Genomic DNA, 15,345 nt, shown 5'->3' with positions numbered 1-15,345 from the left:
GTGGTAGAGGGGATAGTGCTGGTTGAGTTTTGGTGAGGGATTTTGTCCTGAAAATGCAGGAACAATTTTTTTACCACCACCTCTTTACCAAATAGCACAACTCCGTTACTGGATTTATTCCCTAACTTTCCCTAAGCAACACCCACATCCTGAATTCTGAACTTCCATCACTGATGTCGTATACTGTCTCTTCCTTGAAGCTGTCAAGATAAACCAACTGCAGTACCTCAGTCTGGAGAGGGAGAGATTTCTAGCATGAGAAGAGAGAATGTTCCCCCTTGGAAGAGGAAAGGAGATGGAAAAATATCTTGAGGATAGTTTGATAGCCTTGACATCCTTAGAGACCGTCTGTCAGACTGCACAGATAACCTGTGAAGATCATGGGGAAGCACCAAAGAAAGGCAGAGGTGTGAGGCAGAGTTTGGGAGGTATTTTGATTTGTTGGGATTGGGTTGTTTTTTGGGGGTTTTGTTTGGTTTTTGCTCAAGTTGTCAGTGATGTACTGCTCAGTGACTCTTGCTAGACCCTTAAGTGGTGTGATCTCCCATATTTCCATGATCAGGTAGGTATATTTGAGGCTTATTTTGATGCATAAGAAAATTACCAAGTAGGCAAATTGGACTTTAACCTGTGCTTTTTGGGTGGTGCCACAGTCTTAGCATTGGTGGATTGTGTTGCTACCAAGTTCATGTATGGATGGGTTTGGGTTTTAATTAAAGAGGCAAAGGGATTAAGTTCCTTATTTCTGGAATATTATGGCTGTATTCCTGGTATGCCCAGGTATCTTCCCTTCCCCCTTCTTCCCTAGGCTGCTGGGACTGCTGTGCTGGGTACACTGAATGATGTGATGATGTCTCCTGTCAGTTTTTCACAGTTAGGCATCCCCAGCATCCCACACCCTGCTCAGTTCCACACTTCCTTCTACAGCTTCCTGGAATCCTGCAGCAGGGCCTCCAGCCCCCTTCTCCCCAGGGCTGTGGAAAGCACAATAATCTGGTAAGATGCAAGGGGGGAAATGAAGCCCTATGGCAGTAGAAGGATTTGCTGGTCACACTCCTGGGAAGATTTTAACTCTAACCCTTCTGTGAGTTACCAGCTCATGTGTTTTGCATCCTCACAGCATCCTGCAGTACCTGGAAGGCAACTTCTGGGGATTGCTAATAAGAAGAATTTAACATCAGCCTGCTCTGGACTTCCCAGCTACCAGCAGGCAGTGGAATTCCTACTCTGAGGTTCCAGGTTGTTAATCCAAGACAGGGTGTCCTCACAATGTCCTCAGGGCATTGGTGCTGTGGTAGTTACAGTGGTTTAAAGTCAAAATCTGTGCAAGATTATTAGAATATTGCTGCAGAGGGAGCTGGATGCACGCTTCCCTTGGGGAATATGAAATGCCATCATTTCTGATTGGCTTCTTAGGAATGCCAGCAATAAACCAAATAAATGTGTTCTAGCAAGAACTGTAGTCGGATTACAATAAATCCATGTAGAAGCCCAGCTGAGTTCACCCTGAAAGTATTCTGTTAAAAGCTTTTCACTGCTACTCTTACTTATTCTCTCCTGGCTTTTATTTCTATTTTTTTTCTGGGTTAATTTCCCCTTTTATTATTCCATCTGCTTTCCCTTGGAGCATTTTTGTTAAAATCGTAAGATCCAAATCTTAGGCTGAGATGAGGGCAGATTTCAACAATTAAAAGTAATTTCCCATAGATATCTGCAAAAGAATACTGTTGTCAGAAATGCCATGGGAACATTGTTACTCGTTATGCAGTAGGAGCTCTAAGACTGAACAACAGGAAGCTTGATAGGTCTAGAGAGCACTGGATTTTTAAGGAATTATTTTAAGGAAAGGCTTGAGTGCTGCAAAGAGTAAATACCCTTTTATCTAGTGCAAGGTAAGTTTTGCTCTTGTGATTCCTACCTCACAAAACACTCTTTCTTCCACTGCTTTTCTCCCCTACCCAAACTCTGGCAATTATTTTAAAAGCTAAAAAAGTTATTTTTAAGAGGCGCAGACTGGTGAGACACTTGGTTGGGCAGGGTTTTATTGTTCCATGGAGATCCTGTTTGCCTCACCTCATTCCTTTACTCGCTGACAACAATCCCTTCTCATTTTCTGCTGAAATGTTTAAGGTTTGCAGGCTTGAACCAGCTACACTTTTCCCTCCATTTCAAACCACAGTTAATAACTGTAGAGGGGTAAAACAACCCAACCTTATGCTTGCATTAGGCCAACATTTTGTCACTCTTGTTTAATCCCATAATTCAGCATCCTTTGTTGTTTATAAATAAGCAAATTCAAGGAGGGACATCCCAGCTTGTCAATGAAAAGGCAACTCTTACTCAGAAGGGCCAAGATTCACCCACAGATTTCAAATTGACCATGACTGGAGAACAAAAACACAAGTAAGGGAAAATAAGAGACAGCCAAGCTGAGAGAGGATGTAATTTGAAGCCGCAGGAAACCATGTTTTGGGTTCTGAACCTTCCCCCTCCTGTACACAACCAGTTTAAGGACAAAACCAAGGCACATTGTGCCTGCCCAGGTTGCAAAGCACTGCTGCAGCCAACTGCTGGCATTTCCCCCAAGAACAATTCCATTACCACTGGAGCATATTTAGCAGGGTAAGGCTCACAGGCCAGACTGCTGTCACCAGCCAGAGGGTTAGAGAAACATTGCTCTGGGGTTTTGAAAGGAATATGTTGAAAAATAAACAGGCAGGTGGCACTGGAAAGCTTTCAGGTATCAAACTTGCACACTTGTGGCTGGCTGGATGGTTCTACAAAGCACCTGGGGGTAAGGGGGATGGTTATTAAAGCAATAGATTAATGTATATATAATGATTGTAAAACAAGTGCATGCATAAGTCAGAAATACTGGCTCTACTGTATTTTCATAGTGCTTTTGTGCCTTGCCTGGCATGATTTTGGTCTCTTCCACCTGGATTTCCAGTGTCATGGAGGCCCCTCAGCTGTGTGTGCCTCAGAGAACGTGCACTGGGCATTTCCTCATCCTCACATTCCTGTAAGTACTTCAAAACCATCCCTTTAACGCTCTGATATCCAATACTCTCCATCACTACTATGTTTGTGATAGTAGTTAGTAGTTAACAGATAAAGAAATTACGACGATTGTTTTTCCTCCCCATGGGAACACAGAAGATGCTTTTGCCTTAGATCCTGTGCTTCTGACCAAATACCTAGGGCACCCTGGCCCCACTGAGCTGGCTTAGGAAAGTCATGCAGAAGTGCAAGCAGGGCAGGAGCAGCATGCAGAACGTTGATGTTGATGCTGAACAGGTTTTGGGTTGAGGCAAGTATTTTGGTCCACAGTCAGCACAGATCCTCTGCTCTGGGGGGACCCTACCTGGAACACTGCACCTGGGTCCCTGGTATAGGAAGGAACTGTTGGAGCAAGTCCAGGGGAGGCACCAAATTGATCAGAGGGATGGAGCAGTTCTGCTGTGAGGGAAGGCTGAGAGAATTGGGATTGTTCAGCCTGGAGAAGAAAAGCTTCAGGCTGATCTAATTGCAGCTTTCCAGTAACTGAAGGGAACTTAAGACGAAAGATGAGGCAAGGCCATTTAGATGTGGGCACGTGGGAGAATGGGTTCCAAGTGAGAGAGTTGGTTCAAACTGGATGTTGGGAAGAAATTGTTCCCTGTGAGGTTTGGTGAGGTCCTGGCACAGGTTCCCTAGAGCAGCTGTGGCTGCCTCATCCCTGGAAGTGTCCATGGTCAGGCTGGCCAGGGATTGGAGGAAGCTGGGCTAGCGAAACCTGTCCCTACCCACGGCAGGGGAACGAGATGCTCTTGCAGCGCCCTTCCCACCCGCATCCTTCTGTGCTTCTCTGCGCTGCTCCACCCGAGCGGGAGCGGCGGGGATGCAGCACGAGCGGGGCTTTGAGGAGCTCGGTGTCGCCTCCCCCGGGCCCGCCTGTGCCGCTGCCTGGCGGTGCGGGGTGGCTGCGGCTCCAGCCCCGCCGCGACGGAGGGAGCGGAGAGGAGCTGGGAGGGGCCGGGCCGGGCGCCATGGCGGGGCGGGCGGCGCCGAGGCGGTACCGAGCGGGGCCGGGCGGGAGCCCTGAAGCGGCAGTGAAGAGGCAAGGTGGGAGCCCCGCGGCGGCGATGAGTGGGCTGTGAAGGAAGGGGCTGGGCGGCGATGAACGGCTCAGGGCGGCTGCCGGCCGGACCCGCGGAGCAGCTGGGCGCGAACGGCAGCGGCCCTGCTGAGCTGAGGGAAGGCACCCACGCCGCCACGCTGGCCGCCTGCACCTCCCTGCTGGCCCTCGTCTTCTGCCTCGGCTCCTACGGCAACCTCATCGTGCTGCTCTCCTTCTTCGACCCGGCCCTGCGGAAATTCCGCACCGACTTCGACTTCATGATCCTCAACCTCTCCTTCTGCGACCTCTTCATCTGTGGCGTGGCCGCCCCCATGTTCGCCTTCGTGCTGTTTTTCGGCACGGCCCGCGGCATGCCCGGCACCTTCTGCTTCACCTTCCACCTCACCAGCTCCGGCTTCATCATAATGTCACTCAAGACGGTGGCGGTGATCGCGCTGCACCGGCTGCGCATGGTGCTGGGCAGGCACCCTCACCGCGCCGCCTCCGCGCCCTGCTCGCTGCTGCTCACGCTGCTTCTCTGGGCCGCCAGCTTCACCCTGGCCACGCTGGTCACGCTGCGCACCCGCGGCTCGCGCATCTGCCTGCCCATGGCCAGCCTGTCCAGCGGAGAGGGCAAGCTCATCCTTTACCTCTACGTCACCGACTTAATCTGTTGCATGGCCGTCGTGTCCGTGTCCTACGTGATGATCGCCCAGACCCTGAGCAGGAACGCGCGGGCGAGGAAGTCTCCGCCCACGGTGGCCGCAGGTACCCCCAGGGCTCAGCCCTTCGCCGGGCCCGGGGCCGCGCCCACCCTGTACAGGACCCGGACCTGCACCAAGCCGCCCCACGGGCACGCCAAACTCGCCGGCTGGCTCCCGCTGGCCTCGGCCGTCAACCTGGCCACGGCCAAAGACTCCAAGGCGGTGGTGACGTGCGTGGTCATCGTGCTGTCCGTCCTGGTGTGCTGCCTGCCCCTGGCCATCTCCTTGGTGCAGGACATGCTGTCTGACAGTGGTGGCTTTGTGCTCTACCAGTTCGAGCTCTGTGGGTTTACCCTCATTTTCTTCAAGTCGGGCTTAAATCCCTTTATCTATTCCCGCAACAGCACGGGGCTGCGGAGACGTGTGCTCTGGTGCCTGCAGTACGCGGCCCTGGTCTTCTGCTGCAAGCGCAAGACGAGGCTCCGAGCCATGGGCAAAGGCAGCCTGGAGGTCAACAGGAACAAGTCGTCCCACCACGAGACCAACTCAGCCTACATGCTGTCTCCAAAGCCTCAGAAGAAGGGTTTGGAGCAGGCGTGCGGCGCCGGCCACTCCAGGGACAGTATGCTGAGCCCCAAGGCGTCGGCGGGGCAGCAGCAGCAGCACTATGGGCAGAGCAGCTCCACGCCGATGAATACGCGGGTCGAGCCCTACTACAGCGTGTACAACAGCAGCCCCTCGGCCGAGGTGAGCACTCCGCACAGCCTGCAGCCCGTGGGCTTCGCCTTCGCCAAGCCCTCCGGCCCCGCGCTTCATCACTCCGGCAGCGCCGGGCGGGACTGCGGCGCTGCCCCCGCCAGGCACATCCCGCTGCCCTCCGTGTAGCCCTGGCACGCCCCGGCCATTAGGCCATTCCCTGCTCTGCTTTAGGGAGGAATTGCTCCTAACTCCGTGATACTCCTGCCCGTTCTCGTTTGCGTTTGAAGCAAACGCGGAGCTGTCACCTCCATGACACACTCTGGAGTTCCCGTGGAGAGCCAATAAGGGGAATGGTTTAGATTTCGAGTTGTTGCACGAGGATGGTTTTATTACTTAATTTTACTGCTGGGCTAGTAAAAAAAAAGTAACCCTAAAAGTCATTGTTATGTGGTTCATTATGTTACAAGGCCAGGTTGGAGGGGGCTCAGAATAACCTGGGACAGGGGAAGGTGTCCCTGCCCATGGCAGGGGATGGAACTGGATCAACTTTAAGGTCCCTTCCAACCCAAACCATTTTGTGATAACACCGAGTATTATAAATGCCTTGTATTTTCGGGAAGGAAGAGTTGGGGAGGTGCTTGGTAGTATTTGAATTTAAACTATTCCTATTGCTGAAGGTTGGAAGAATAATTGTTTTTCAGTAATAACAAAAGTTCTTTATCTTCATGGGGTGAAACCCTGGTTGTGGTGAGGCAAAATTTCCATGAACTCAGCTAAAGTTCAGAATTTCAATTGTGGCTTCAGGTGGGACAAGGCTTTGTTTGATCAGTATTGTATTTCCACTGAGGAGGGACTTTTGGGAAGTGTGGCACTGGGATAAACCTCTGCAGCATGTATATTAATATCTGCTGGGCATTGGTTTTAATGGTGGTGGCATTCTGTGCCCCTAAATAATTTGGAGAAGTGTTTTACATCTGATAGAAATAACCATGCACTACCTAATTATTTGCATTACTCAAGGATAAAGATGAATGTTGCAATATTACGTGACTGATACACCAGAAGGAGCACAGTCACCTCTGTAATTCCCTAACTGGTCAGATGTCAGGCACAGAGTCATGTTGCTGCTTGCTCTTTTACCCATGACTTTGCATAAATCAGGATTTATACAAAGGCAGAACTGACAGCTATTAGCATTTCTAAAAACAGAATGACAAGTTTTTGAGGTTTTGTTAAGTCTAACATCAGTTTGATTTCATCTGTCTGCTTAGAAATTTTGTCTGTTGGTCTACACAGCAAGCAAATAACAGAAATTAAGTATTTTTTAAAATAAATTCACCCATTTGTGTTGTATCTTATTGTGGGAATTCCCTGGGAGATGGAACAATTCAGAGGTATTTAAATTCCTGACACTTCTTGCTCTAAGTGACCAGATCTCTTCCAAACAAGCAATCACCTTTCAGCTTCTGTGACCTTCTACAGAGCCTCCAAAATAATTGTGCCACAGGCTTTTGGTGCCTTGCTATAGGAAAATGCCACATCTTCAGGAAAATGACAGTGATGGGAATGTGATTTGTTACTTCAGAAACAAAAGATGTCCACACCATTGCTGTCTGTGAGTTGTTGATTCAGGCTTTTTGGTAACTAAACTGTTCTCAAGATTCTCCTGGAACACTGTTCTTTGTTTGGCACTGAATATGAATTAATTCTGAATAATACAAAACAGCTTTCTTGCAATAAAATCAATGTGAACAACTTTCTAATACAAATGTAAAGTGGAAATTATTTCTGTAAGTCTTTTCTCTCTGCCCAGATTTTTTTCTCTAAATTAATAATGTGGTTCTTTTTAAACAAAGTATAAAAGATAAAAGAACTTGTTTGACTGTTCTGTATTTGAATTTCTCTTCAGTACAAGTTGTACTGGAAGGAAAAATACACATGAGGCAGTTTTGGGGGTTTGCTGTGTGTATGTGCAACTTCCCTGTGCCTTTAGATCACATGATCATATTTCAAAATTAAACACTCACACCTCATAAAACATTTGCATTGAGTATTCATGTGGGAGTAAAGCAAGAAGGGGCCAAACAGGAGGTTTTATTGCCTTTGTGTGATAAAAGAACTGAAATCCTATCAAAGCTCTTTGTAATTTGCTCTCTGTTAACTCCTGGTGCCAGCTGTGCCCTTAACACCACCTGTGTAATTAATACTGGTGTTCTTCTGCACAGTGTCATAGTGCCAGATAGGAAAGTGCAACACCTTTTAAATCTGCAGGAGGAACAAAATCTCATTTAAGTTGCCAGCTGTACTAAATAGCTGTTTTGTGGGAGGTTCACAGATGCAGTAAATCAAGAATAGATTTTGAAAGCAGGTACAACTTAACAGTGAATTGTTGACTGAAATAATTAAAATTTTGATAAAATAATTGGTTTAGACTCTTCTGGAGTATAACTTCTTTTTTTCCCCTTAGCCTCTTCTATCAGAAGCCTGCTGAGCACAGAACCAGTAAAGAACCAGTAAAGAGTCACTGCAAGGTTAACAAGCAGTGGAGGTGGGAAATGTGTGGGAAGAGAGGAAGTGAGAAATGTGACCACAGAGTGCTTTAGAAAAAGGAAAGCATAAAAGGTTATTAAGAAAACAACTGATTAATTACTTGGGACTCAATAATCTCATTAGCAAGTGACTTCTGGTTGCTTAAATGGACAAAATATTTGTAGTGTTTTTATAATTCACTGTCTTTTAAGCCCTAGATCTCTCTGGTGTAAAGAGTTGGCTTTTTCAGCTGCTGGCCTGCAGGATTGTGGGTTTTATCCAAATATATAAAACCTCAAAGCTGATCAGAGTCTGTGTTCCAGACATGCTGCATTTCTGGATTTGGGATTTTTTTACTGGGAAGTTGTTTGTGTTTGCTCATCATAGGGGCAAGCCCAAGTCCTGCTAAGCTAAATCATTTGTCCTCACTTGGTGTTTATTTTCTGTCACAGTCTGTCAATTTCCCTTGAATGTGAAAGTTGTATCAGCTGAATTTCCTTTGTTTTTTCCCAAGCACAATAAATGAAGTTATCAAGTGGCAGTAGGTGAGGGCAAGGACCATGCAGAGGTAGCACTGAATTCACTGGAAATGGGTCAAGGTGACTGTAAGGTGGAACTTTCCTAAATCTAAATAATAATGTACGGAACTTGCTTATTCTTCAGAGGTTTGTGATTAAACAAAGCTCACCCTAATTATTTAACAGCAGGGACCACTACATTCAGCTGGTCTTTTCTGTATTGTCTGGTTGTGTATTTTATTCTGAATTTACAAAAGATTTTCAAGTCTCATCTCTTCCAGCAGTCACTGAACCCAAAGTCTGTAGCAGTGTGGGTTTAGCCTCTCTCAGAGGGGCTAAATTACATCCATCTTTAATCTTCCCCTGCCAAAGCACAGAAAGGGGCAGCTCCCTGTGTACCAGCGTGGTCTGTGGCTCTTGCACCTCCACACAGGGTGTGTTCTCACCTTAAGCTTTCCCACAACTGGGATTCTGTAGTCCAGTCCTAAGACACCACTTCTCACTGCCACCACCTCAGGGAGGCAGCAAGGACATGCACTGTGACTTGAGAGTTCTTTCTTTATTTCAGGTGACACCCACAGCACCTACAGAAATGCTGGGAATAGCTGGACAAATTCAAGCATCCAGGAGAAAAAGGCTTTTTATCAGTGCTTGGGTCTCATCCCCTTGGGATTCTTTATCAGAGGGAATAATGGGTGTGCTGTAGTCCCCCAGGAGCCTCTCCTGGGACTGATGCAGACAAATCCCTGGGCACCACAGCAGCCTTTGCAGGAGGTAAATGCTTTTATCTGAACACAGGCTTTCTAAGAACAGCCCTCAGACTTCCCTGGGTCTCATTCCAGCTCCTGCATTTCCAGAGCGGATCCATTCTCTGCTCTCACGAGCAGCTCGTTGGTTGTTTTTAGGACAGCTTTTAGCTGATGCCAGAACATCTTCTGCTTGTATTCCTCAGGGCTCCACTTCAAGTAGGTTTTCCTTCTGAGCAGTTTCCTGAGCTTGCTGAATTTCTGTGGGAGGCTGTGGGGTGGGAGATCTTCTAGCACAATCATGATGAGGGAGTCCAGGTTTTCATTCAGGACCCGGTGTTCGGCAAAATACAGCTCGTACTGGCACCAGCAGCTGTTCACAAAGCTGGGAGAGAGAACAAAAAGCACTTTATGGCTGTTCTCTATGCAGTAAAAAATGTTCCCAAGTACAGGATGCCCCGGTTTGAAATCCCTCTCATGGTAACATATCCTGAACCCGTCATTTTCCAACTTTTCCAGCAGGTTCTCCTTGGTCCAGTCAGCGTCATGCTCGCTGTACGAAATGAAGGCATCAAAGAGTTTGTTTTCTTGCCTCTCCTCGTACTGCTTCCTCTTGGCCATGCACCAGTACCAGCCCATCCTAATGTACCAGGGCCCATCCAGTCGCCAGCAGAGCGTGGTGAGGGCCAGCACAGCCAGGCCAGCAGCTCCAGCAGTCACAGCCAGCTGGACACCCAGGGAGCAGTGCAGCAGTGTCAGGCGGCTGCTGCCCACCAGGGAACCCTGGCTCTCCAGGGGGAAGCTGCACCTCACAGCCCCCCTGCCCCTGATCTCCAGCTGGGGCTCATGGATGTAGACATTCACAAACCAGTACAGGTCACAGGTACAGAAAAAATGCTCCCCTTGGATAGTGAGGACCCTGAGGCTCGTCAGCGGGCCGAATGTGGCCTCTACGATGGTGGTGATGGCATTGTCACTGATGTCCAGCTCGACCAGGGAAGCTGGGAGAGTGCCAGGATGCAAGAAGGAGATCTTATTCCCTGATAGATTCAAATACTTCAGCCCTGGGAGGGATTCCCCAAAGCCATCAGGCAGCTTCGGGATCAGGTTGTGGCTGCTGTCCAGACTGATCACTGCAGGAAGATGGCCAGCAGGCTCCAGACGTGTGATCAGGTTCCCAGAAATGTTGAGATGTTCCAGCTTCTCCAGGGCAGAAGATAAGGACAGCACCTTCACCTTGTTTTTACTAAAATCACATACTTTTAAGGCTGATGGAAAATACTCAGTACGTATATCCATAATTTTGTTATTTTGAATCCTAAATATTGTTAAGTTGGAGAGGGATTTCAGGCTGGGGGCAATGACTTTGATGTTGTTGTTGCTGATGTCGAGGTGTTGCAGGGTGGGGGGGAAGTTGGGGAGCACGGAAATGTAGTTGCTGCTGAGGTCCAGAAATAACAGTTGTTCCAATGTGTCAGCAAACCACTCTGGCAGATCCACAATGGAGCAGTTGGACATTCCCAGGTGTTTCAGTTTCCCAGGAAGGCTTTCAATGGGTGTCCCAGCCTGGTTCCTGACAAAGGAGATGGCAGTAATCTGTATAGTTCCAGGGGGAGGGACACACATTGGAAGTGTATTCCCGCTTTCTGAGGATGCTGTGTAGATGAAGTGGTTTCCTTGAACATGCATTTTTTCCAAGTTAAACAATTTTTCAGCAAAATTCGGGGGTATTTGGCTGATGTTGGTGAAGGACAAATCTATTTCCTTGATGCTAGAAGGGAGGCACAGTGTATCCAGGCTGTTGATGGGGTTGTGGCTGATGTTTAGGAACAAAAGCTGGTGGGATGGGAACTTACAGAGGAACTCAGCATCCAGGATGTTAATGGTTAACTTGTTGGAGCTGGCATCGATGGACAGTGTGTTTTCCATTGGGAAGAACAGGGCAAACAGTGATAGAAGATCCCATTCTACATTGTTGTGACTGATGTCAAGCTCCAAAATCCTGCCCAGCTGGGCTTGGCAGAGATTCTCATCCAGTTTTAACATCAGCTCCTCATGGGAGAGGTTGCTGTGGGACAGGTTGAGTGTCCCATTCATGGGAATTCCGCAGAGGGTGGGCTCAAGAGTGGCTGTGGGAGGTGCTGTTGTGTTCCTCTCTCCCCTTCTGAGAAGATTCTCTGTGCTTCTCTTGAGCCTGGAGCTGAGGATTTGCAGGAGAGACAGAACTCCAGAACGTGGCAGTTCCTCAGTGGGAGCAGAAGGCTTCAGAGCAGCCCCTAAGGCTTTGGCAGAATTCTTGGAAAGCTGCAAAGACCTTGGAGTTTTGCCAGTGGGTGAGAGCTTCAGGTGGGGTGGGAGATCTGACAGAAGCAGCTTTTCATCATTAAATGATAAATCCACAGAAACCAGGCAGAGCAGACTCTGGAATGCTCCAGGCTCAACAGCCCTGATCCAATTGTAGGAAAAGTCCAGAACTTCCAGCCAGTCAAATCCTTCCAAGTCTCTCTGGGTAATTTTTTCAATGACATTGTGTGAGAAATTAAGAGACCTTGCTATTTTTGGAGCTTGTGCTTCTGAGACAGAGGAGAGATTTGAATAGGAATAGTTATAAACCAGGAAGGCTGGAGGTGTTCTCCATGTTAGGAATCCATGTGCTCCACTGAGTAAGAAAGGAATGAAGTAGAAATGAAGGCAGCCAGGAAGGATCCTCATCCTGGAGAAAATAAATGTTAAATCCATCATTATCATATGTTAATGAATATCCTTTAAAATAATCCTAATTTATTTGAAATCCATAAATTGTTTCATTAGTTTTATCCACAAATCCCTTTATATCAAGCAAAATAAAACAAATTTTACTTCAGAGTGAGAGAGAGAGTGTCAGAGCACTATTCATCTGAGGTCATGGTAGATAAAGCCTGAATTTTTTATTCTTTTCTTTCCCAGGCAGCCCCTGCAATACCATCTCCTCCCTACAGAATCTGAAACGCCCATCACAGCTCCGTGGGGCTCAGGTTTTGCATCTCCCGTCCCGGGTGCACGACAGCCAAGTAAGTCTGACCCCTCCAAAAGCTGTTCAGCCACTTCAGTGACACCCCAGGGAGCTCCACGTGATGGTGTGACCACGGATCTTGCCCTGATGCCAGCCCCTGGAGCTTTCTTCTGCCAAGGATTTACCATTTGTTTGGTAAGTTTTCTTGGGAGCAGGATATGGGAGGCAGCCAGGAGAGGTCACTGTCCTAGTGACCCACAGCACTACCAGTGCCGGGAGCGTCGCTGCCCGGCGCCAATAATAACAGTAACAATAATAACAATAACAATAATAATAATAATAATAATAATAATAATAATAATAGTAATAATTTTAGAGTCCCTGACCCTGCTGCTCCAAGCCGTGTTCCTTGCTAAGGCAGGTGCAGAGCTCCATGTGAGTCACCTGTGTCCCCACAGTCCCCCTTGCTGCCCACCGGACTTGCCCCACCAGATTTAAGTGAAGGGAAGGGATGTCAGTGACTTCCCAGCTCTGTCCCACTGCCCATCCCACATACCACAGGAGCACCCAGCACAGGGGTGAGTGAGCCAGGGACCCCCGGGGGGTGAAAAGCATCGTCAGTTTATCCCACAGCTCCCCTCCAGCCACCCTTCCATCCCTCTGACATCCTGTACCTTCTCTCCTGGGCGCTCCTCCCTCCCCTTCTGCTGCTTCGGGTGCCTTTTGTTGGGCTGAGGAGCAGGAGGAGGAAGAGGAGGAGGAAGAGATGCCGGAGATGATCCTCCCTGGTGAAATCCGTCAAGTTTTCCTCTTTGCGCCGTTACCAGGCGTTGCCCAACCTGTGGCTGAGGGGAAAATAAAAGGCGGAAGTTGCTCATTTAATGCATCAAAGTGTCATCCCGAGGGTTTCACAGCATTGCAGGTGGGGGAAAAAATGGGAAACCAAGTTCAGCAGGGACAGATTGCAGGAATGCTGAGGGAGCTTGGGGTGCTGCTCCCAGGGGAACCCCGTGCAAAGGGTGGAGCAACACCGTGGTGCTGTGGTCATGCTCTGCCATAAACAACACTGCTAATGGGAACAGAGCCAAAGGAATACAACGCTGGCCCTGGCTTCACTAACTCTGAAATTCAGGTTACTTGTGCTATTAGCCCATGTTGATGACCAAAGTCACAAAAACTCCTCATAACCATGAAATGACATCAACTGTAATTTCACCTTTGCCTCTGCCTCAAAGAAAATAATATAAAACCAGTTTGAGTGGGGAGGGAGGTCAGAGGAGTGGCCATCACATCTTTGGGTCAGTTGATGCCCCAAGGGGACATCTGGTTAAGAACCTTGCTCTAAATTATTACCTGGAGCTTTCACTGTGGTCAGAGCTTACCTTTATATCACCTCCAATGTTTTGGTTTTTTTGCAATCACCAATGACTGGAAACTCACAGCAGCCCAGAGGCCACTCTGTCCAGCCCTGGTGGCTGGAAAACCCAAGGTGGTTTGTGCTGTTTGGTCTGAGAAGACACTTTCCTTCTCTGGCAGGTTCTAAGAATTGCCCCACAGGTCTTCAGACAGATCCCAACCTGCTTTGATCAAAGGGAGAGGAAATTGATAAGCTGGAATATGTTGGGAAATTTTTGCTCCTGCTGTCATTGTGGGGTGACACCCTGTAGCTGGACAATTCTAAATCCAGTGGTGCTCATGAGCCTCAGGCTGAGCTTTCCTTTGGGAAGATGGGACAGCTCTGTCCTAGCACAGGGGCCAGAAAAATCCCTGGGAGAGCCAGTCATGGTTGGAAGGGACAAAATTAAATAGGCAGCTTTTTGGTGCAAGCACCAACTCCCTGTGCTGGAATTATTATGTCATTTGTTTCATCCAACACCCTGTCTGTGTGTGGTGTTTTTTAATTTTTTTTAAACAACCTCTTATTTTGGGAATTGAGGGAAGAGCAGGACAGAAGAAAGGCCTGAGTGAGCAAGGAAGGTCCACCCCATGTGGCCAAGAGCAAGACCAATTCTTTCATTCCCAAACAGGTCATGTGCCACTTGTTCGGCCTCTCTCTGCCAGGAAAGGGCTTGTGTGCACTACAAATATTGTTTAATGGAGGAGAGTTGGAGCTGCTCAAATCCAAAGAGGATCAGCACCAGCTTTGAGCAGACCAGACCTCACAGGAGCTTTTCTTATAAGGGTGGGTTTGGATTTAGGTGCTGGATAGAAGTATAAGATATTTATGACCTAGAAATGCATTTGTCTGTGTGAAACAACTCTGCCTCCTGAAAGTGTAGGAGCAAACCTCAGTCAGCTGCTGGTCAGGAAGGTATGGGAGAGGAGGGGGAGCAAAAAATGCTTCTTTTGGAGGTGGATGTGGGTGCTGGGGCAGCCCGGATGCTGGGCAGGAATAGCTGTAAGAGTGGAGCTTCCTGTGCAAGGGGAAGTCAAGGCTGAGGAACATGGGTCTGCCAAGAGCCTGTTTGCTCACACCATGGCAAAAGCTGCTGTTAGGGGGCACAAGGTGCTGTGGCTTCTGAGTCAGGGATGTGCTTCCCCCTCCTGCCAGGGAGTTCCCTCCCATGGGGGAAATTCTGACATTCCACAAAATAACTATTCTTGGCTTGCCCTCTGATCTAATCACCACAAGGAGGGATGTACAGAAGAATGTGTTGTGTTCCCTTCCCTGGCACAGCCTGAGGGGTGCTGAGGCTTCCCAGAGCTGGGTGGCTCCAGCCTTTCATGAGGGCAGCCTTGATCCAGAACAAAACCATGCCGAGGGATTGCACAGGAAGGGATCCAGCCAGCACCTTGTGCAGGCAGTAGAAGATGAAATGCTTACATCTCTTCTTACTGTGTTGGCTGCTGATGCCTCTAGCAGGCAGGAAGGCTGGGAGTGGGGGAATCCTCCTTTTCCATGGGGAAATAATATATGTAAAAGACTCCTCCCCCTTTCCAGCTCCCTCTGCCACCTTGCTAAGCCTCAGAAATCGGGAGATGAGCAAGACCAGTGAGAGTCAATTTAAATGCCAAATCATGCTGCTGCTGCTGTTTGGGTTTTCTGCTTGGTGAGACA

The 15,345-nt window shown here is 48.4% G+C and overlaps 2 protein-coding genes across 2 annotated transcripts; one reads left to right on the top strand and one right to left on the bottom strand.

Annotated features, from left to right (window-relative positions):
* The first annotated feature begins 4,158 nt into the window (after window positions 1–4,158).
* Window positions 4,159–5,688, top strand: GPR75 (G protein-coupled receptor 75). Its single transcript, XM_062489402.1, has one exon. It carries the CDS (start codon window positions 4,159–4,161, stop codon window positions 5,686–5,688), a length of 1,530 nt encoding a protein of 509 aa, XP_062345386.1.
* Window positions 5,689–9,382: 3,694 nt separating this feature from the next.
* On the bottom strand, window positions 9,383–12,007 carry LOC134042243 (toll-like receptor 2 type-1). The gene has a single exon (XM_062489400.1). The coding sequence runs from the start codon at window positions 12,005–12,007 to the stop codon at window positions 9,383–9,385; it is 2,625 nt and encodes an 874-aa protein (XP_062345384.1).
* Between the last annotated feature and the right edge of the window lie 3,338 nt (window positions 12,008–15,345).

Source organism: Cinclus cinclus, chromosome 3, assembly GCF_963662255.1.
Source record: "Cinclus cinclus chromosome 3, bCinCin1.1, whole genome shotgun sequence".
In the NCBI taxonomy this organism is placed as follows: domain Eukaryota; kingdom Metazoa; phylum Chordata; class Aves; order Passeriformes; family Cinclidae; genus Cinclus; species Cinclus cinclus.
This window is presented reverse-complemented; position numbering and strand designations above follow the sequence as displayed.